Genomic DNA, 22,747 nt, shown 5'->3' on the forward strand with positions numbered 1-22,747 from the left:
AGATTTGATTTGCATGGAAGGGCTGCGAATAGAGGGAATCGCTAATATATTTTCTACAATGCTGACCATCTTAAAGAGAGGCAGGCAGGTTGCTGTGAAGCAAGAGAGCAGGGACTCTTCCAGTGATATTTCAATGTTGCTCCTTATTTATGGGAATGATCAATAATGGTTAAAACGCGCTCCCAGAAGCTCCATTTCACGTCACCGCACTGTAGACCTGTAGCAACTGAAGCTGGGAAAATGTCAGCCATAACAAAGTGAATCGGACACAGAGATATTCAGGCCAACCACTCAGATCTGTGACTTGTGAATACAATTTACGTACAAATGGATCCAATCTCTAGACTAGAATGATGGAAAAAAAGAGAGTAAGAAAACAATTCAGAACTACCTATTGCTGCTGTAATATTTTTATTTTTGTCATCTTATTATGAAACGTTAGCACTGGAAATGTACATTTCAAATGAGGATCCTTAATAGAGCAAAACAACGCTCTAATTATCCTGGCATTATCAAAAAGTATGTGTGTGATCCTCTAATTTCTACCACTTTGGTCAATGAATCACATTTAAACCATTGTTTTTTTACTAACCAGGCTAGGTGATCTCTAACCAAGTGATAAAAGTTGTTCATAATGAAAGCTCTTGTATTCATGTAAAAGGTACACTGATTTATGCAAGTGCATAAGCACACACACAATATAAAATAGGATACTTCACTAATGACATTTATGGAGGTTATCCGTTTAAACAAAGAGAGCCTTGTTGACAGATTTTTTTATGCTGTATTATACTGGTATGTATACATTACTACTGAATCCAAATAAACAGCACTGCCATTATAGTATAATGGAGGTTTGAAAGCTCAATGGCCTTCATTACAAGCGAGTAAAAAATTAACGTTGAACCTCTTGGTCTTTAACTCATAGCTTCCATAAATTAATTTTCAATGAACAACTTCATAGATCCTCATTTTCTCTAGTTAACAAAGGCAAAACCTGACCGGACAATACAAATTGCTTGCTTTAAAAAAAAAATCAATAGCACATTTCATCTTTAAAAAATTAAGAAACATCATCGAAGTATTTATTTTTCATTAGTCCAGCTTTATAGTACTTCATGTGCAAACTAAATCAAGTGATATAAATTGTTAACCATTTATTTATTTATTACAGAAAAAACACATCAAGACATTATATACTATTTGAAATATATCCAGACATAATCAAATATAACTGTAGTATATGTATTCATTGGTGTAGTATAACACAAATGCAAGGCAACATGTGTTGTTCCATTTTGTATGATAATCAATAGTCCGAGCTTTGTGTAATTACTTTTGCAGCTGTACAATCATGCTTGCTTTAAATTAATCTTGTTGATGCTCTTGTGGTGTTGTCAGAACTGTAGTGTGTCGCATTTTGCTTCTGTCTTTGAATTCTGTTGCCCCGAGGACATTTTCTGCAGATAACAATAAAAAATATCACTAATTCATGGGGCAGGAGAATTATCTTTTAGTTCGCAGCAGTGTGCACATTTTCAAAACATTTCCAATTGAGAATAAATGACTAAGAGACATTGTACATTGTAGAGACACGCTGAGTATTTTTAACACACACCTCATGCTCTGTGTTTTTTGGCCTCTAATTTTCATCCAATGTGCATGATATGAACATTATCAAGGGACATATCAAGGGACATGGGGGGAAAAGCTGGAACGGGGAACTGATTTTAGATGATCAGCCATGATCATATTGAATGGCGGTGCTGGCTCAAAGGACTGAATGACCAACTCCTGCACGTATTTTTCTATGCTTCGATCTGATCAGATAAATCTATAAATTGAATAATTGAAATCTAAGTGAAGAATCAATAACCATATCAAGCTCTGCGGATATCTGTAATCCTCTGGGATTGCATACAAATGTTGATCCTTTACATGTGAGCATCTATGAAGGGTGTTAGACATGCAATCAACACCTCCAAAGCCAGTTCTCTTATTATTGCTTACACCAAAAAGGCGATTTTTCAGCAGGACATCACAGAATGATGGTCATAGCTAGAAATCTCGTGAAACTGTTTTATCTTGTTGAGAGTGTTATAAAAACAGGCAAGTACATATCCAAATTAAACAATGGCCCTTTTCAGTACAAGACAAAAGCAGAAGATAGAAATGCCCGTTCCTGCCACTGGCTTGTTGGACTGAATCAGCAACAGTGGAGACACAAAAGACTGCGGATGCTGAAATCTTCAACGATAAACAAATTGCTGGAGGTACTCAACGAGCCAGGCAAGAACTGTAGAAGGAACCAGACAGATGATATTTAAGACTGAAGGGCCCTGACTTAAAACGTCGTCTGTCCATTTCCTTCCACAGATTCTGCCTTACCCAATGAGTGTTTTTCAAGATTCCACCACCTGCAGTCTCTTGTGACTCTTCAATTAAGGAACCAACATGCCAAACCCGTCCTCTTTCAAATTAAGATCATCACTGCACAGCAGATACTCTCCCTGCAACCCAGGGCTGTGAGAGTGGTGATCCCAGGTGTCTAAAATGTGGCAGTTTCATTCAAAGACTGATATTTCCCACGCAGTTAGTCCAAGATGGTGCAATGGAAATCAAAGACATGCCTATCATTGTTTGATTAACATTACCTTGTTATGCAAAGAACTACAATCAAAATGATGGCCACCTGCACAGCTCCAATGATGGATGCTATTAAGACATACTGAAGTTTCCCAGCTCCAGGTACTACATACAAAACATTAAACTCCTTTTGTTCACAGCGTGGTCCTTTAAAACCTGCTTCGCAACTGTAAAAAGAAATTGGACAGAGAAATTAATTGATACAAGGGGTGTTTATGACGAGATTGTAAAATGTTCTTGTTTTCATGTGTTACCTGCAAGATGGTTCCTGTTTGTTAATCAAGTATTCGCATTTTCCATGTAGACAATGATCATCAAAGAGATTGGGACATGGAATAAATAATCCTTGGGCTGGATTTTCTAATTTATTGGCATTTTTTTCTGAAAAGCAAAATTAAAAAAAATGTGAGTCTAATTAAAAAAGAAATGTATTTATATCTACATAGACCAAGGGTGGACAAATTTTGTAAGAGTTCCGACTGTTAAATGGATAGGATCAAGATTAGATTTATCAAGGGTACAATTTGGAAAAAAAGTGAAAGCTGCAGTGTCAGACATTATGCTAAAAAAAAAGATCATAAAGGAAATGCAGTTTTGTTGTTTATACATTTCTGCACAAGGAATGACTGAATAATGTGTTTATAAGTTTGTATTTGTGTGTGCAGTTGCTATAATTTCCACCATAAAAATGTTCTTCTTTCTCCAGATCCTCTTTAGTGCCTCTAAACCAGTGATGCCCCAACCTGGGGTCATATCCATGGCAATTTTCAGGGGGGCTACAGAAAAAATGTGGAATTTAGGGGGCCACAGGTTCAATGAAGGGGGCCATAGAGCTACCACCATGTTGCCTCCTAAATTTCAGTTCTAATAAATTTAAATCTATGTAGTTGAAATATTTTTCATGTTTGTGGAATAGAATAAAAGAGAATATATGTGCAATTAATAGACACTGATATTTTTATGGAAGGTATTATAATATTGAAGTATTTTTTTTCCGCTAATAATGTCGGGGGGGCCACAGAAAAATTAAAAGATCCCAAGGTGGCCATGAGCTAAAAAAGGTTGGGAACCACTGGTCTAAACCATCTTCGGTCTTCCTGAACCATAGTGGAGATATTCCTGTGGCGTGGGGCGAGACCTCTGCTCTCACCTCCTTTCCTCCTGGACAGAGCAAGAACAGAGTTCCCCTCCATCTAATTTCATCTTCCACTTCACAATCCACCACATGTATTGGACCATTCTTCACAACTTCCTACCCTTGCGCTTGAAGGTCCCCTCTTTGTCCCAGTTACCTTGGCTTTGGAACTTTTCAGTGTAACTACAGAAGACCCAACATCTGCCTTGTCACCTCTTCCCTTTCTACCATCCGGGGGACCCAAGCAATCCTTTCACGCGGAGCATCAATTCACTTGCACTTGTGCCAGTCTATTGTATAGCATGCAATGTTCACAATGCAGTTTCTTCAACAGTGGAGGAACCGAATGCAAATTGAAAGACCAGCTTGTTGGTGCACCTTGTGGGAAAGGGTGGTCTCCTGCATCCTAGTGCCTGCTACTTTAAATCCTGGCTACTTTAGTGCCTGCCATTTTAATCCTGAAATAGCTGCTTTATCTTTCAAGTAAGCAATACTCGTGCTCTGACCTGTCTGTGGTTTGTTACAGTGTTATAATGAAACCTAATACAGCTTGCGGAACATGGCCTCATCTTCCATCTGGGCATGTTGATAACTCATCTTCCCTGTCCATACAACTTTTACATAAAGAGTTCTCCATTGTGAAACACATCCTGGTTAACTGTGATGCCCTATTTACCACGTTGATCAAGCACAGCAACTAAGCATTAAGAAATTCTTAATTTCACTTTTAAAAACTGTCACTTGCAGACTGCAAAGGAAAAAAAATGCTGAGCTGTGAAAAATAGCAATAAATATGACAAACTGTAATATTTTTCACGCTAGAGACTATGAGTTGATGAAATGTAGAGAATTTGCATGTTTCTTGTTCTTATTAATAAGGGAGTAAAATCTCTCAAACTTAAAACTTTCTTTAAAAAAATATGTTGCTGGAAAAAGCATGCAAAGCTCTCAAAAATGTTTAAAATAAATACTATACCTGTATAATCAGTTCTTGCAAAAAGTCCATCTTCTGTTTTTGTACCTACCGTCACATTCTCTGTTCAAAGAAAGTTAGAAATCTGACTTAGCAACTGAACATTACTCGTGACCAAGGAATGTCACCTGCATTGTGACATATTACATTTCAGTGCTGGACGTTTCCATTAGTTATGTCTAAAAATAAACTGGAAAACGTCTAAATATTTGACCTGTATAAATCAACAGGGGCTGATCAGCATTTCATTTAGCTTCATATATTAGTTAAATATTCGTGCAAAGGCATTTCATTTAAAGCCTTATTCTTAAATTAATCATCCTGACATGGAATGCACTGTCCTCTGGGTTATGTGTGTATCAATAAGGATAGATTTGCTAGATTATGGTAGGTAATTTTCCAGAATATTCTTCCTTGATAATGAGCTGCAAATAAAATATATTGTGGAGGATTGGAGGCTTGCGGTACTCAATGAAATAAGCAATAAGTGCAGGTTTGTTTGACATTAATCTTTCCTGTTGGATAAAAAATATCAGGACCAGGGGCATCCCCATGGACATTGTCAATGGTAGACCTGCCAGGCAGCCAGGTCCTTCCATGGATGGCTTTCCTGTTTATTTCAAGCAAGAGTTGTGAATCTGTGGAATTCTCTGCCAATTCACTGGATGTTTTCAATGGAGAGAGTTAGATGAAGCTCTTAGGGCTAACGGAATCAAGGGATATGGGGAAAAAGCAGGAATGGGGTACTGATTTTAGACGATCAGCCATGATCATATTGAATGGTGGTGCTGGCTCGAAGGGCCAAAGGGCCTATTCCTGCACCTATTTTTCTATGTTTCTAACATCACAAAGATAAATGATGCTAACGCCCACATAAATCGTGTGTCGATTGCATTTTCTCAGAAATAGATGTTTTTTTTCTTTTTAGTAAACAATAGAAATATTGTTGGTAGTCTCCATTTGTTTAAAATGCCATGCATTGAAATGCATGGTAGTGTGAGTTGAGAATTACTCCACTGAGCTACAATACGTACATTTTGAATGAATTTCTTGTAGGATTCACTCAAGAAAATATATTGTACTGTGGGGAATGTATAAAAACCATATATTTTAAATAAAAATGATTAAACAATTAAAACATTGGCTATCATCACCTAATTTCATTTAACCATTTTAAATTTTCAATAATTGTAACTATGCTGAATATTGCCAGAATTGATCATTTTGAAAGTAAATTGGAACATGGGGGTTATGGTCTGAGCGATATATCAGTCTATGATTTTGTTCGGCACGGACTTCGAGATTCTTTCCGGCATTGTTAATGGTTCATGGTCTCATTTAAAAGCCTTAATTTTCAATAATTGTAACTATGGAATATTGGATTGATCATTTTGAAACAGTGTCTGATATTCAGTCATGATTTTGTTTCATTCTTTAGGCAAAATCAGTCTCAAAGCCTTAATACCCTTGTTGGTTGGAAGATAACATTGCAAAAATTGTTATCACCAATTTCCCCAATTTAGTTATTAGAAAGTTACCTGAAAGAGAAAACATTCTGTAGTGGAAGCAGGGAGTAATTTACAGCCTAAACCCAGTGAGATACAGGGAAGTTCCAACCAGTAGGATCGGCAATAACAAAATAATCTGACTGCATAAATATTTTCCATTTCCTGTGTGCACTTTGACTCCATCAATGATCTCAAAACACACAGTCTCTGAAATGGGATTTGAACTCATTGCCTTCTAACTCAGAAAAGAGAGTTACTAACTAAGCGTGTAGGAAGAAACTGCAGATGCTGGTTTAAACCAAAGATAGACACAAAAAGCTGGAGTAACTCAGCGGGACAGGCAGCATCTCTGGAGAGAAGGAATGGGTGACGTTTCGGGTCAGATTGAAGAAGGGTCTTGACCCGAAACGTCACACGTTCCTTCCCTCCAGAGATGTTGCCTGTCCCGCTGAGGTACTCCAGCATTCTGTGCCTATCTTCAGTTTCTAACTCAGCCATAGCTGACAACATACCCATTCAATAATTGTCCTCCTGCTGTGGGACATTGAGGAGCAGAGTCCGGTGGGGACACCCCTCAACCAAAGGAAGGGCCTCGAGATTGGCAAGGGTGCTTGGTTTAAGGTCAGTTGCGAATACTACCAAATATAAATCTAATGAATATATAGACGTTGAGAATGTCTCTGCAGAGTTTTTGCACTGTTTTGCTTATGTTTTGAATAAAGTTTATTTTTGAAACAAAAATAATGCACACATTTTATACTATACTATAGCGTTTGCCATTGTTATTTACATTGCGTTAAGCCACTAAACAGTGAGTGAACCCAGAATCTTACACATAAATTGAAGTTTACATTGATGGTAACTTATGTATATGTTAACATGCTGCAAGAGTGATGTAAAACTGTAACCTTTTTACTTGTTCCATAATTAAACAAACAGATTGCATTCTCTCTTCCTGTCGCATGAGAAGACCACACAGTATATTTTCAGGTTTTGAAAAAACATAAACACAAAACTGACTGCCTTACTAATGTCAGTTTATAAACTTCCTATCGCAATGTGGAGAAGCGTTGCAGAGCCAAGCAAATGGTGGGGCTGGGCAAGAATGGTATGTCATCAATGGTAAAGTTGAGCTGATTTATTTAAGCTATTGGGAAATTAGTGACAAACTCAGAGCTTGTGTAACATAATTTCAGGATTCAGATCAATTTTTAAAGCACCCAAGTGTCATTGCCGTTTATGAGGTTTACTGATCCTTGCATTTCAGTTTTTTTTAATGGATCCATATCCATCTTTTCAGAACAATCCATGACTTCCAAAAAGCTGCACAGCTCCTCCAGTTTAGGATGGTACAGAGTCCACGATTTTGTTCTATTCATTGAATATGCTGCTCATGTTGGAATCACCTGACTGTTAATTATATTACAGGATAACAAAGGACAAAAGGACAAAGGACATTTATTGTCACATACACCAATTGGTGCAGTGAAATTTGAGTTACCATGCAGCACACAAATACAACACAACACTTTAGAATTTAACTTAAAACATAACCCCCCCCCCCCCCAGCGTTTCCCACTGTGAGGGAAGGCACTAAAGTTCAGTCCTCTTCCTCTGTTCACGCGTGGTCGGGGCACATTGAGGCCTCCGCAGTCACCACTACGGGCCCGATGTTTCAGGCCCGATGTTTCAGGCCCTCTAACGGAAGAACACTCTCAGCGGCCCAGAGCCTCTGAATCGGCCGCTTCCTACTGGAGACCGCGGCTTCCGAAGTCCACAGGCCGAGCTGGTCGGAGATTCAATGCTGGCGACCTCAGCAAGAGATCCCAGGGCTCCGCGATGTTAAAGTCAGCGCCGCCCACAACTGGAAGCTCCGCAGACCACAGTCGGCAGTCCCAGCAATCCGGAGCTCCAACCGATCCCGGGAAGCCATCACTCACTCCGCGGTGGAATCCAGTGCTGCGCAGCCACTGCTGAAGCTGAGGCTCTGGCCGGTCTGCGGCAGGAAAGGCCGCGCCAATCCAGGTGGTAGGCCGCGAGGAGGGGGGCGAAGATGCGGCTTGGAGAATAGTCGCATCCTCGATCAGGAAGTGACTAAGAAAACATTTTCCCCTCCCCCAAATAAAAAATACTAAAAGACCTCCAAAAACAACTTTAGAACAGACTAAAAATATCAAAAATAATGAAAGGACAGACAGCTGCAGGCTAGGCAGCCACACTCGATGGCACCACCACTCACGCTAAGGCAGAGACTGTGTTACTAGTCTTTGGATGAATTTAGCAGCTGATGTAGAAGAGAAGGCAAAATCATGGATGGTCAACTTTTTTAAGGGGTAATTAAAATAAATTCTGTAGACAAGGACCTACATCGTTTAAATAGTCTTGATAACTATATACACCGATGCTGACGTTGAGGAGTTGGGAATTTGTGCATCTAACCCATTATTTTTCATCCATTAAGATGAATGAATGGAAAATCACAAGCTGTGCCTCGACAATTTCACTCATTTCATTCTCTGTCAGCATCGGCCCCTGCTGGGAGTGTGGAATCAATCCAATCATATGTGGCACTGAGATCGGTAATATTCTCACTGTCACAAAAGTAAATAACAGGAGATATTGTGACACGTATCCATCATGGTATAGTTATTGGGAATGGTCTATTATTGCCACCTCTACTGAGATAGATGAAAAACATTGTTTTACGTGCTATGCAGGCAAATCATATCATACTTGAGTACTACAAGTAGTGCAAAAAGGGAAAATAAACAGAGTGCGGATATGGTACTACAACTACCGAGAAAGCGCAGATGTGAAAAAATGCAATGAGACAGAGTGGGGATCCGGAATTCATTCTTAGCATGTGAGAGTCCGTTCAAGAACCAGTTAATAGCGGAGAAGGAACTGTTCTTGAATCTGCAGGAAAGTGCTTTCACGTTTTTGTATCATCAGCCCATCAGGGGGGGAGAAGAGGGAATGATTGTCGCGTGAGTGGCCCTTGATTATTTTGGTTGCTTTCCTGAGGTTGCATGCAGCATGGATTGACGGGATGGATGCGGGTGGGGGAGGAGGGGACGCGTGGAGGAGAGAGGCTTGTTTGCATGATGGACAGGGCTGCATTCCCAACTCTCTGCAAGTTCTTGTGCCGTTGGCCAGTGCAGTTTGACATTGGAAGCTGTGATGCATCCGGATAGGATGCTTTCCGCGGTGCATCTGTAGAAATTGGTAAGAAATTGGGGACATGCCAAATTTCCGTAGCTATCTGAGGATGTAGAGACATTGGAATGCTTCCTCAGCCGTAGTATTAACATTGGCTATTAAAATACGCATTGATAGATATCAACTATTTACTTTGTACAATTTTTATTTTGTTTTATTTTACCTCATCCATCTTCATTCCATCTTTTCCCTGACATCCTCTCATTCACTTATTCTGCTCTCCATTTCTGAAATACTTTGCTCTCAAACTCATCCCCCTTTCCTGGTTTCTCACATTGCTTCCTTGTTTTAATTTTTTTTTTAAATATCGTGTAATCTTCTTGCTCATTGTTTCTCGTCCTGTTTTCCATCCATTGTCTCCTGAACGCTCTTCAGCTTCTTTCTCAACTTCCATTTCCTATCTCTTTACACCATGTGTGCTATTTTCTGTTCAACGTATTAGATCCTATTGAATTTTGGATGATTAATTAACTCGTTCTCTGGCACCAATGTGGTTCCGTGCAGCAGAAGAGTAATTACACGGAAAGGTTTTTCAACCTTCCTTGTTAAGAAGAAGCAATGTTGTCTGCTCCTTCCTCGGTTTTATATTTGTCTGTACCTTGTATGTTATTCGCAGTATTCAAGGACCCATCACATTATACCACTTCATTGAAAAAATTGGTTGCAAGATTCATTTAATCTAAAATCTAATTTTTTTGCTAGATCGTTGATAGTGTGCCGAATGTCTGTGATTCGGTGTGATGTCTAAGCGGGATAACGTGCATGAATACAACACAAATGAATCCAGAAATACCATCTGCTAAGTTAACTCGATAGACGCAAAAAGCTGGAGTGACTCAGCGGGACAGGCAGCATCTCTGGATAGAAGGAATGGGTGACGTTTTCGGTCAAGACCCTTCTTCAGACTAGGGAACGGGTGATGTTTCTTCATACAAGTTACCTACTTCTGATTTAGGTGGTCTCTTGTTGACTAATTTTGAATTGGAAAGATCTATTATGAAAAACTCAATGTACGTTTTGACTGCTGAATAGATACAGTACATATTTTAGGTACAGATGAAAAAATGATTATGGAAGGACACCGCAAGGATTAAACGCCAGGTTCACTAGAATAAAGCTGTGCAAATCGGCAAATGTCAAACAATTAGCATGTAAAGTTACTGAACTTACAATTTAAGTTAGTGAAAATTACAGATAAAACTATGACACTGCAACCCCAATCCTTCAACCCACATGCTCACACAATTTAGTGTAGGATCAGTAAATATGCCCTCGTGAACCATTAAAACAACATGAATTTTGACAAGAATATTTATAGCGTCATAGAAATAAAATCATGATCAAAATTACACATTTTCAATTCGTGGAGGATTAGTGAATCTGTTCAAGTTACCTGGACATCTTCCCAAATGTTTCACTTCTATGAAATTTTGATTCTGGCAGGACGCCTCCTTAACTTCACAAGGGTTATCATAGGATTTTCCATCAGAAGCACATACAGGGTTGAAACTGATGCGGGAGCAGTCAATGTTGCAGACACACCTAGGCAAGATAAAAATGGGTATTATTCAACATCTCATTATCCTCAGTTCAGTGAACAGGGAAGATCCATAAAAGAATTGACATTAAGCGGGTTTGGCCCCGTTCTAGCCTGCATTTTCTACGAGCATGATTGCGCAATGGAGTTCAGAATCAGAAAATTATCCTTTACCAATGAAGCCAAGTACAAAGCACCCAACAGTAAATTAACACACAAAAAAAAACAATGATGGCAAACGCAGCTATTTTGCACTGAAAGTATTCTGGTAAGAAAATCACAACAAGCTTTCACGGATTAAGAAAGTTTTTATTTGGAATTGTATGTCTTCAGTGGTGGTATCTGCACAATCAACCTCACAGTAGCTTGTGGCTAGTTACACCACAGGAGACATTCCAAGCAGAACCCATCACATGGAGGCTGCCTTGTTTCCTTCTTTGTTTGGTTTAGAGATCCAGTGTCGAAAACAGGCCCTTCAGCCCATCGAGTTCATGCTGACCAATGATCACCTGTACACTAGTTCTATGTTATCCCAGTTTTGCACCCTACGCAGTTAGACACAAAAATCTGGCGTAACTCAGCGGGTCAGACGGCATCTGTGGAGGAAAGGAATAAGTGACGTTTCGGGTCGAGACCCTTCGTCAGACTGACCCTTCTTCCTTCCTACTCAATTATCATAGGACTGATTTTAAATTTGGATGAAACTCCTGTGCAGGTTCCTGATAGACTTTAACGATGAACTTCAGTTGATTCTCACCGGCATGCATTTTCTAAAGGCTACCAGCAGCAGGGCAAGCCTGGAAATCAGGGATATTTGCCAAGTCTTAAGAAGGCAGAGGGGGTGGTGGGAGGGAGAGCAGAAGGTGATTGAAGTTACGGCTCTGCTAGGCATGGAGAGCGTAAATAAGTTTTGCACTGATTAAACTACTCCTGGGCTAATAACTCCTTTCCCTTCCTGTATGGAACCCAAAAGCAATGTGTAAGAAGGAACTGCAGATGCTGGTTTAAACCGAAGACAGACACAAAATGCTGGAGTAACTCAGCGGGGACAGGCAGCCTCTCTGGAGAGAAGGAATGGGTGACGTTTCGGGTCGAGACCCTTCTTCTTCAGTCTGAAGTAGGGTCTGGACCCGAAACGTCACCCAAAAGCAATGGCTTGATATTCTGTTGCCTTCTTCTTCTTTAGAACAAAGCTGTACAGGATTGCAGGATCAAAATCTGAAAGGCAGGTCGACTTCTGATAGAAACTGTCAAACATGAAGATCACAAATATACTGACCCTGCAGGTGCAGAGGAAGCAGTAAAGCCCAGGTCACACAATTGCTGGATTGCAAAACTGCAGACAGCAACAACCTGGAAATTGGGACTGCACAGCGCGACACATTTGTGTACTATGCAAATCAATTTCAATAAGTAAAGATCAATCAAAGAAAGAAATCTGTGGTCTTAATGCATGTTCCACAAAGTGTTGGTCGCCCATTTGTCTGGCATGTTAACTCAGGGAGAAGTGGTGTTCAAAGGCTTGCAGAACAAGCCTGGATGCTAACTCGATGATTTTGATCCTCTCATGAGCAGGTCTTTACAGTGCTTCTGAAGCACGTTTCCGCCTCTGAAACATGACTCACTCAGCTCACAGGTCATGGAATTTGCTGCTGGGAACGTGTCTTTGGTAGGAGTTGTGCAAAATAAATGTAGCCACTGCAGAGATGGATACTGACCCTGTCCTGTTCCGAGACTGATCTTTGTCTGACAGGAAGATGGGTCTCGACCCGAAACGTCACCCATTCGTTCTCTCCAGAGATGCTGCCTGTCCCTCTGAGTTACTCCAGCATTTTGTGTCTATCTTTTATCTGACCCACTATTCCTTCAGGCCAATCCCATCCATGAACTCCAGCTACTGGTGCACCTGACTCCCCCGCATCAATCAGTAGGCTAATGTCCTCTGGTCTCTAGACTGCACACCCCTTGTACAATACCCTCACTGTTCTCTAGGATGGCACACACCAATCTGCAAGTTGTCCCCTGTATACGAATCATCAGCCTGAAGGGCCTGTCCCACTTGAACGACCTAATCCACGAGACTAGCTCACATGATAAAATGATGTCATATTTGCTTTTTTTCCCTCGGGCCCATTATCGACCCACGACTATATCACGACCTACTACCACCTACCTACGACCTACCAACAAATAAAAACTATCAATTTTTTCCAACCTGTTTTTTTACTCGTGGACATTTTATATCAGGCTGGAAAAAACGCCGCGACCTACTCGAGGCCACGAGTACGCGGAGACCACTCACGAGCATGGGGAAGAGTTACGAGGATCTCCTACGACCTCGTGGCGACCATGCTGCGAGTATAAGTCACGGGCAAAGTCGGCAGAGGTCGCCAATACGGTTGTGAAAGTGGGACAGGGGTTTGACGGCTTGACTCTCATCCACTCTTAGCAACCGATTGCAATCTCCCAGCCTGATGCTGAGCACTGGATATCCCAGCCGCTCAAACCCGCTGCTACTCAGCTTGTCTCTGTCATAATCTTGGCTTACCAGGCACTACATGTCTTTGCTGTTACAATGCAACTTCTAACCAATTTCAAATCTTCACCTCAACTTACTTAGAGACACTCAGGCAGGCTGGCTACCAGAATAATAGCCCTGTCCCACGGTACGAGTTCATTCCAAGAGCTCTCCCGTGTTTAAAAAAAATCAAACTCGTGGTAAGCACGGAGAATGAACTTAGCGGGTACGTCGGAGCTCGGGGACGTCTCTTAGTGGCTCATAATGCTAACGGCAGGTACTCGGGAAGACTCGCTAACGGCAGGTAAGCACGGGAAGACTCTTGAAGATTTTTCAACATGTTGAAAAATGTCCACGAGAGCCCCGAGTACCGACGAGTGGCCATTACCGTAAATCTCTGAGTTTGAATCAGGGCAAACTCGGGAGAGCTCTTGGAATGAACTCGTACCGTGGGACAGGGCTTTAATTTTCCACTTTCAGGCACATATATCAATGAAAAAAAAAACAAGGTCACATTCCCATACCTCTATGTATTTAAGCAATAAGAGCAAGTAATCTTTAAAATGTAGATAACAGTTTGTTGACCCTGGACATGGGTTTCAACATACCAATGATTAAAATACCATGAATACCAATGATTCTTGAAGTAAATGTGAATTTAGGAAATTTGAATTACATCAGATTTAAAAGAGCTATGACAATATTAGTTAGTTTACTTACGAGAACCACATTATCATGAGAGATGAGAGAGTCCTAGAACACACCAAATTGCAGACGTGTAAACGTGCCCAAATATTATATAATGTGAATGTTATATGTAGTTATGATATATATCAGGTTGTTGCATAAACATGGAAATGCAAATTCTGGTTCACAAACTAGGATGTTGCCAGGACTAGAGAGTGTGAGCTATAGGGAGAGGGTGAGTCGGCTGGGACTTTATTCCTTTGAGCGCAGGAGGATGAGGGGTGATCTTATAGCGGTGTACAAAATCATGAGAGGAACAGATTGGTTGGATGCACAGTTTCTTAAATCGGGAACCAGAGAACATTGGTTTAAAGTGAAGGGGAAAATTATTCAATAGGAATCCGAGGTGTAACTTTTTTCACACAAACGGTGGTGGGGTATTGAACAACCTGCCAGAGGATGTAGTTAAGGCTGGGACTATCCCAATGTTTAAGGAATAGTTGGACAGGTACATGGATAGGATAGGTTTGGAGGTATATGGGCCAAACGTAGGCAGGTGGGACTAGTGTAGCTGGGACATGTTGGCCGGTGTGGGCAAGTTGGGCCGGAGGGCCTGTTTCCACACTGTATCACTCTATGTCTGTAGAGAGCTGGAATAACACATCTTTGGAGAATATTGGGTAATATTTTGTGTTGGAACTCTTCTTCAGAAGTAGAGGTGGTGGTGATTGAATAGTTGCAAATTGGAAGATAGAGAGGAGGAAGCAGGTGGGGGGGGGGGGGGGGGGGGGGGGGGGGGGGGGGAAGTTCGGGGGTGAAGGGAGAATATGGGTCCAGGTGGGGTACAGGGGGAGATAGGGGTGAAGTCCCCCACCCCTTTTTAACATGCAGATGGTCCCCTGTGACCAAGGTACCATTTCTCCCACACACAAGATTTAGGCAAAAGGATTCCTAGTTGCAAATTGTGAAGATAGAGGAAGGAATGCAGGTGGAAGGGGAGAAATATGTATGTCCAGGTGGGGTACAGGGGGAGATGGGGTGAACTCCCCCACCCCTTCATTCCGCGCTCCCCTTCCCCTGTGACCTGCTTGTACCTATTTCTCCCCACACACTCTATCTACATTCCTTCCTCTAGCTTCACAATTCTTCAATCCTTTTGTCTCGCACCTTCTTTCTTTGCATCTCAGTCTTTTGTCCAACCATCTGGCTAATAAAAACACCCTTCACCTGTATCCACCTACGTCTGAAGAAGGGTCTCGACCCGAAACGTCACCCATTCCTTCTCTTCAGACATGCTGCCTGTCCCGCTGAGTTACTCCAGCTTTTTGTGTCTATCCACCTACTTTTTGCCAGGCTTTGTCCTGCCCTTCCTCTCAACCAACTCCCCTCCTCCCCACCACACCCAGTCAGAAGAAGGGTCCCAACCTGAAACGTCACCTATCCATGTTCTCCAGCAACGCTGCCTGACCTGCCGAGTTACTCCGGCATTTTGGATCAGATTGATAGACATTGACATAATATTTGTAATATCAAATTATTATTCAAATGATTAATACTGTTAGTAGAGGAAAACTGTTGAATAAAGAAAGGTTTGGTGGGGTCAGTTATTTTAAACTTGTTAGGATGATATGATTCTGGGAAAGATGAGTCATATAAATATACTCAGCTGTACGTTTTCAAGATTGAGGTCTTATATATAAATACAGTAAACAATATCAAGCATATTTTGATGCACTCTACAAATTGTAATGTGGAGAATATTTATGTGATTGAGGAGTCAGGAGCTGAAATGGAATAATTGATTTACATTTAAAAAAAAAGAAAATGCTATTAAGTATAGAACTACTCAAACCACGCTTTGTAGAGAACAGAGTACTTGTACAACTTCCAAAATTAACCTCCAATGGATCAATGGATATTTCTAAAGCAGATATAGATAGATTCTTGATTAGTACAAGTGTCAGAGGTTATGGGGAGAAGGCAGGAGAATGGGGTTAGGAGGGAGAGATGGATCAGCCATGATTGAATGGCGGAGTAGACTTGATGGGCCGAATGGCCTGATTCTGCTCCTATCACATGACCTTCCATTGCTGATGTCACCAATCACAAATAACAAAAAGGTGTTGGCAATTAAAATTATGCATGTTGGTCACTGAAATCCCACATTGTTGGGATGGAAAATGGGGGGTGGGGGGGATTAATGGAGGAAAAACGCTGAGGCACACAATCTTCCTGCTCTGGCCCACAAGCAGTGCAGTGAAGGCATTCACTCATCGTTTATCTACCTTCATTTTGGGCCTTTCCCAAGTTCTGGAATCCAAGAACCACTTGCTTCAAAATGGAGGAACCTGTCTCTTTAGTTTGTGCAACACGGTTCCTGATACTCGATCAGTCTTTACCTGGAGACCTACTTCTGCTGAAACTGAAGGAGGGTGGGAGGAAAGCAAGTTCCCCATTATAAAGAATCATTTCATCCTGCTTGCCCCGGAGAATGGACGAATGATGAGTGTGGGGAGGATGGAGTTAGAATTACTCTCACTGATGCTGCATTTTATAAAGCTACTTTTCACAGGTTGCGTTTACTGTCCATTGTGTGAATCTACATGCGTTGTTAAATGCTATAATCTTGATCAGTTTTGTAATTGTGTAGAACAGGCAGTGATGTGTGCGATGGACAGTAGTAATTATTTATAGTTACAGACTGGTTGGATCAAGTCAGGGCAGATTAAGATGTTTCCAAATGCACATAATTTTGGTCAGATAGGCTAATCATATTACCAGTTTCAAATGCTTTGAGGGTAAATTCTGAATGAAAATATTGGATGTCAATACACGCAGATTATATACAAGTCTGTGATGTAGTAATTAGTTTTACTGTGTGATTTTGCAGTTATGAAATTCCTTTATCTACTGCCTTGAAGGAAATATGTTTTCACATCTTAATGTTTAAATCATTTTGCTTCAGATGGATTTTTAAATGCTGAGATTTAACACCATTCAATTTGAAACATTTTACAATATTGGACATCCTGCAATTGTAGGTAGACATATTATTTTCTTTTCACTAATTGCTGCAGTTCACTTTGACCTTACAAGCTACTGCTGTTACAGCTTTGTGCGGTGCCTAGGATGTAACATCAAACGAGCAGGAGAAAGCACCCGCCAGCTAGCTTTATGCAAATTTTCAATAAGATTAAAGTGAACACACTAATCAGCTTCCATATTAAACGCCACCCTGCATTGGTAAAAAAACCTGCCATAAGAACACACAAGGATTTAATTCTTGTTCAATGTCTTACTATTAATCAAGGGAAGAGATGTTGATGTTCAGTAGAAAAAATAACTTTATATTACATTTCTGCAATAAATATGCTTTTGTGCAGGAAGGAACTGCAGATGCTGGTTTACACTGAAGATAAGACACAAAATGCTGGAGTAATTGAGCGGGTCAATCAGCATCTCTGGGGAAGGAATTGGTGACATTTTGGGTCGAGACCCTTTTGTTAGGCTAGAAGCAGAGTGTAATCAGAGTGATGAGTACGGCTGGAAAAATCATCGGGACTTCTCTTCCTACAATCCGGGACATTGCGTGCAAACGTTGCATGTCCAAGGCCAACAGCATCATAAAAGACCCCACACATCTCCATCATGGACTGTTCACTCTGCTGCCCTCGGGTAAAAGGTATCGTAGTATAAGGAGCAGAACAGCCAGGTTCTGCAACAGCTTCTTCCCCCGAGCCATCAGACTCTAGAATTCCATATAATGTGCCGCCACTATTATCTATTTTATCTATTTTATCTTTTTATCTATTTTATCTTTTTATCCATTTTTATCCTTTTGTTGTTTTATGTTGCACGGTGAGCCAGATGCAACGGAATTTTGTTGAGACTTGCATTTGTTGGTGTATTTTTGAATGACAATAGTCTTTGATTGATTGATTGATCCTCGCTATGCCATGCCATGAGTTGGGGGGAGCATCTTTATGTGCCATGACAATATTTTCATTTGTTATAGTTATTCTTTTAAATTACTGTTAAATGTACTATGATGCAGGATAAGACTCACTGGGAGCTGGCGAAAAGCTCCGATGAAGAACCTGCCCAATTTGTGCCACAGTGCCTCAGCTAATAGAGGTGCTAGGCTACCTCATTGTCAGTGACATTTGCCACTGCAAATTGCACCTAGTTTGTAGGTGAGAGTTGGAATCTGGGCGTGGGGGGGGGGGGTTGGGATGATGAGAATATTGGAGAACAAAAAAATGTGATGATTACAAATGGGTTGCAGATGGGAATCAAGGAGGCAGGAGACTGAAGGTACAGTTTCTGTGCTGGACGGCTCAATGATAGGTGTTTTGAGTGAGACAATAAGGAGTTGTACCCTTCTGGACAAATGGGACAACAGGAGCATCCATGTTGCAAACCTAGCCGCCCTTCTGGTGCCAATCGTGCTTAGTTGGTGGCGGCGCCCAACGACAGCGGCTAGACTACCGTCGTCCGTCTTTTTTTTAATTTTTGTCTTGTTAAATGTATGTTTTGGGCTTAGTTTTTATTATTTTTTAGCTGTGTATATGTGGGGGGTGGAGGGGGTGTGGGGGAAACCGTTAGTCTCTTCCCTGTACGGGGACACGACTTTTTCCCTGTCGGGTCTCCGATGTAGTTGGGGCTAACATCGTGGAGCCGGCGGTGGCCTCCAGCTGGGACCAACCTGAAGGCTCCAGTTGCGGAGCCTGCGGACCTGACATCGCGGAGCTGGCCAACTTCAGAGCGGGGAGAGCTGTGGTGGGACTCGTCTGCGACCCGACTTTGGAGCTTCGGAAGCTCCGGCTGCAGGCCCGGTGGACAGGAACATCGGGAGCTCCAGGTCCCTGGTGGGAGACGGCTTTTCGGAGCTCCCGCAACGGCAGCTTCTCCCGCTGGAGTCGTGGGGTTGAAAGGACACGGAGCGGGGCCTAACATCGCCCGGTGCAGGTTAGTGGCCACGGGGAGTTACCATCACCCGCCGGGGGCTTAACATCGGAGCCCCAGTTGGTCTAGATGCTGTAGTTGGACTGCTGGACCGCGGGTTGGTCTGCTTGAACTGCGGGGTTTAAAGGACGGAGCCGGGGCCTAACATCGCCCCGCGTGGCTAAATAGCCACAGGACTTATCATCGTCTGCCGGAGGCTTTAACATTGGAGCCGCAGTTCGCCTCGACGCTGCAGTTCGACGCTGCAGATGGTGAAGAGTAAAGGGAAGAGATAAGACTTTGCCTTCCATCACAGTGAGGAGGCGTTGGAGACTCACTGTGACGGATGTTTATGTAAACTGTGTTAAGTGTGTGTCTTGGGTTTTTTTGTAATGTAAAAAACTGAAGTAAATGTAATTTCGTTCAAACCTAGGTTTGAATGACAATAAATAGCATTCCATTCCATTCCATCACCATTAATTTGGTAAACCATTACAACTGTGCCCACCAAAATGGAGGGATTCGTGAATTTGGTGGAAGAACACAAGGAGAAAATACCAATGGATCGGGCTGGGTTTAAATTGGCTTAAAGGTATGGGCTTCCATTATTTTAAAATAAATGCCAAGCCAGGACGACAACAGATACATCTAAAAACAAGGTACCAAATGGTGAAGCATCACCACAGATTTATATGCATACAGCAATAACATAATTCAATAGCTAGAGCAATGATCTCACAAATGGATCCAATCAAATATCTGCACTCTTTTAATATCTAGTCAAGTGTGGCGAAAGCTAACTACAATGGGTGTTTATGAGGCAGTAGCTCCACAAATGTCTCTATCTTCAATGATAACAAAATCCAGCCAAGCCAGAACATGTACAGCTGTATTCAGCCAAAAGTGTCCAAAGGTTAATTCCTCTCCATTTCCTCCCAAGATCTGTATCATCCCAGAACTTTGTTCTCATCCAATTTTATGTCAAGCAACATCTGAGAGCAATCAATAGAGCAAAGGCAAGGAAAGCAGACAAAATTCAAGATATAGCATGAATACTCACACTCCAGCCAAAGCTGCAGCTAAGTTGTTCCAGTGCAGTTGCAGCACTGGCATCTGCCCAACTACGAGGAAAATTGCTCCAGTATGCCCTGGCCAAAAACAGCAGTACAAATCCAATCCAGTTAAAACCAACCCAATCAATCTACTCTCACTCTCCAGAAAAGCAATGGAGAGCATTGTTGACTTGCCATCAAATAGAATGTACTCACCAAAAGCATAATCACTGGTGCTTAGTTTAAGTTCCAGCAGGATTATTTGGTTCCAGACCTCCTAACAACTTCTTTGCAAACATGGACCAAAGAGCTGAATTCCAGGAATGAAATAGGAGCAACGCTCTTGACGTCACTCAAAGATTCCGGGAAAACTGAAGACAGTGGATATCAACATTGTGGTGGGTGGTGTTAAATCTCACACATGAATCACCCCAACTCTAGTATGTTGCTGCAGGATTCCACAGGGCAATGCCCTAGGCCCAAATATATTCAGCTGATGATCTCACTTCCATAATATCAAGATGTTGGCTCATGATTGCATAGTGTTCAAATCCATGGGCAATTCAGCAGAAGATGAATCAGGCCATGCAAGCATCATGACCTGGACAAGATTCACTAGGTGTTGATGAGCGTCAAATAACAATTGTGCCATGTGAATGCCAGGCAATGACCATCAACAATGACCACCGACAAGACAGCTTAATACTCTATTCGATGGTATTATCATTGTTAAGTCCCCTGACACTGACCAGAGATCAGTAAACTAGCCATGTAATTACTGTGGCTACAATATTTGGTCAGAGGTTGGGATTTGGTGAGTGACCCATCTCCTGATGCCCTAAAGCTTTTCTACTAAATGTACGATATAAATCAATAACATTGAATTCTCCCAATTTTGCTAGCCCTTGCTATCTCCTCCCCTTCCTTAACCCTCTAGCTGTCTCCTCCCACCCTCCTATCCGCCCGCCCTCAGGCTCCTCCTCCTCCCCTTTTCCTTCCTTCCCCCCCCCCCCCACCCCCCATCAGTCTGAAGAAGGGTTTCGGCCCGAAACGTCGCCTATTTCCTTCGCTCCATAGATGCTGCTGCACCCGCTGAGTTTCTCCAGCAATTTTGTGTACCTTCGATCTTCCAGCATCTGCAGTTCCTTCTTGAACACGATATAAATCAAGTGATTGATTACTCTGCAGTTCCCTGGTAATTGTGGCACCAACTGCACTCACGAAACTCAACATCATCCAGCACCTCCTCCCATTCCCACACTGACCTTTCTGTCCTGGGCCTCCTCCATTGTCAGAGTGGGGCCAAGCGCAAATTGGAGGAATAGCATCTCATATTTCGCTTGGGTAGTTTACACCCCAGCGGGATGAACAGTGACTTCTCTAACTTCAAGTAGCCTTTACTTTCACTCTCTCTCCATCCCCTCCACCTTCCCAGTTCTCCTACCAGTCTTACTCTCCGACTACATTTTGTCTCTGTACCGCCCACTCCCCTGACACCAGTGTGAAGAAGGGACTCGACCCGAAACATCACCCGTTCCTTCTCTCCAGAGATGCTGCCTGTCCCGCTGAGTTACTCCAGCATTTTGTGTCTAACTTACAGCACAAAACAGCCCACCTGACTGACAGCTCATTCCCTATCTTAATTCCCCCCTATCACTGGTATACCATCTTCTCAATTCACTGAAGTAATGTATTGAGGCTATCCTTATAACACCTCACTGCATCCCCATATCTTCAAGAAACACAAGGGCCTCAGGAGTGGAGAATATTATTGCTCGCGGAGGAAAGTACAGGTTCCAACTAACAAACACTGATATTATATCATGGAAATCACAATAAAAGTATGTTACGGGATTACCATCACCAGAAGGACCACATTGGTTCAAGATGTGCCAGTATTTTATGAAGAGCAATTAAGGAAAGGCAATAATCATGGTGTTACTAGTGATGCTCGTGTGCTGAAATAATGTGCAAGGGTCTCTAATTTAATGTCTTGTTTCAGCAAAGTTGTATTTATTGCTTCAATAGAAAATAATGAAAAATATTGTTTGTTATTAATTAACGCTGAAATATTTACCACACGTCTTCTGCATCTTCATCGCATTCTGCTCCAAACTGGCAGATATCACATGAAGATGTTTTCTTCAGAGTAGTTTCTCCAGAACCTTCATTCCCTGCAGGTTACAGAATCAGAAAGAAAAATCATGCAAAAGGCTGCCAGGGACATTGTATTTCTATTTTCATGCACACATCAGAAGCAATTAACAGAGATTTTAAAAAAAACCCAGCCGTGTCATTCGAACCAACAAGGAATTACAGCCTATAAATCCTTTCATACAATTCCAAAATATGATTTTTTTTTTTGCTTTGAAAATTGGGTTAACACAGAGTACATTTTACTTTGGAGTCACGTGAGTGACTACGTGAAGAAGCCCGCCACGATGCATGTGTGTCATATCGCTTTCATGCTTGCGAAACGACAGGCGGGGTGGAGCGTTCCCCCGCAGCGGTAAGATTGAAACCGCGAC

The 22,747-nt window shown here is 41.8% G+C and overlaps 1 protein-coding gene across 1 annotated transcript in view; it reads right to left on the reverse strand.

Annotated features, from left to right (window-relative positions):
- Window positions 1-394: 394 nt before the first annotated feature.
- Window positions 395-22,747, reverse strand: part of tmeff2a (transmembrane protein with EGF-like and two follistatin-like domains 2a) — an 86,299-nt gene continuing 63,946 nt past the window's right edge. The window contains exons 5-10 of the mRNA XM_055637787.1: window positions 22,297-22,393; window positions 10,875-11,023; window positions 4,758-4,817; window positions 2,901-3,027; window positions 2,655-2,813; window positions 395-1,460 (exon numbers count right to left, since the gene is read on the reverse strand). Of these exons, the coding sequence (XP_055493762.1) occupies window positions 1,364-1,460; window positions 2,655-2,813; window positions 2,901-3,027; window positions 4,758-4,817; window positions 10,875-11,023; window positions 22,297-22,393 (689 nt within the window). The 3' untranslated portion in view covers window positions 395-1,363. The remainder of the gene's footprint in view (window positions 1,461-2,654; window positions 2,814-2,900; window positions 3,028-4,757; window positions 4,818-10,874; window positions 11,024-22,296; window positions 22,394-22,747) is intronic.

Source organism: Leucoraja erinacea, chromosome 7, assembly GCF_028641065.1.
Source record: "Leucoraja erinacea ecotype New England chromosome 7, Leri_hhj_1, whole genome shotgun sequence".
Taxonomy (NCBI): Eukaryota; Metazoa; Chordata; class Chondrichthyes; order Rajiformes; family Rajidae; genus Leucoraja; species Leucoraja erinaceus.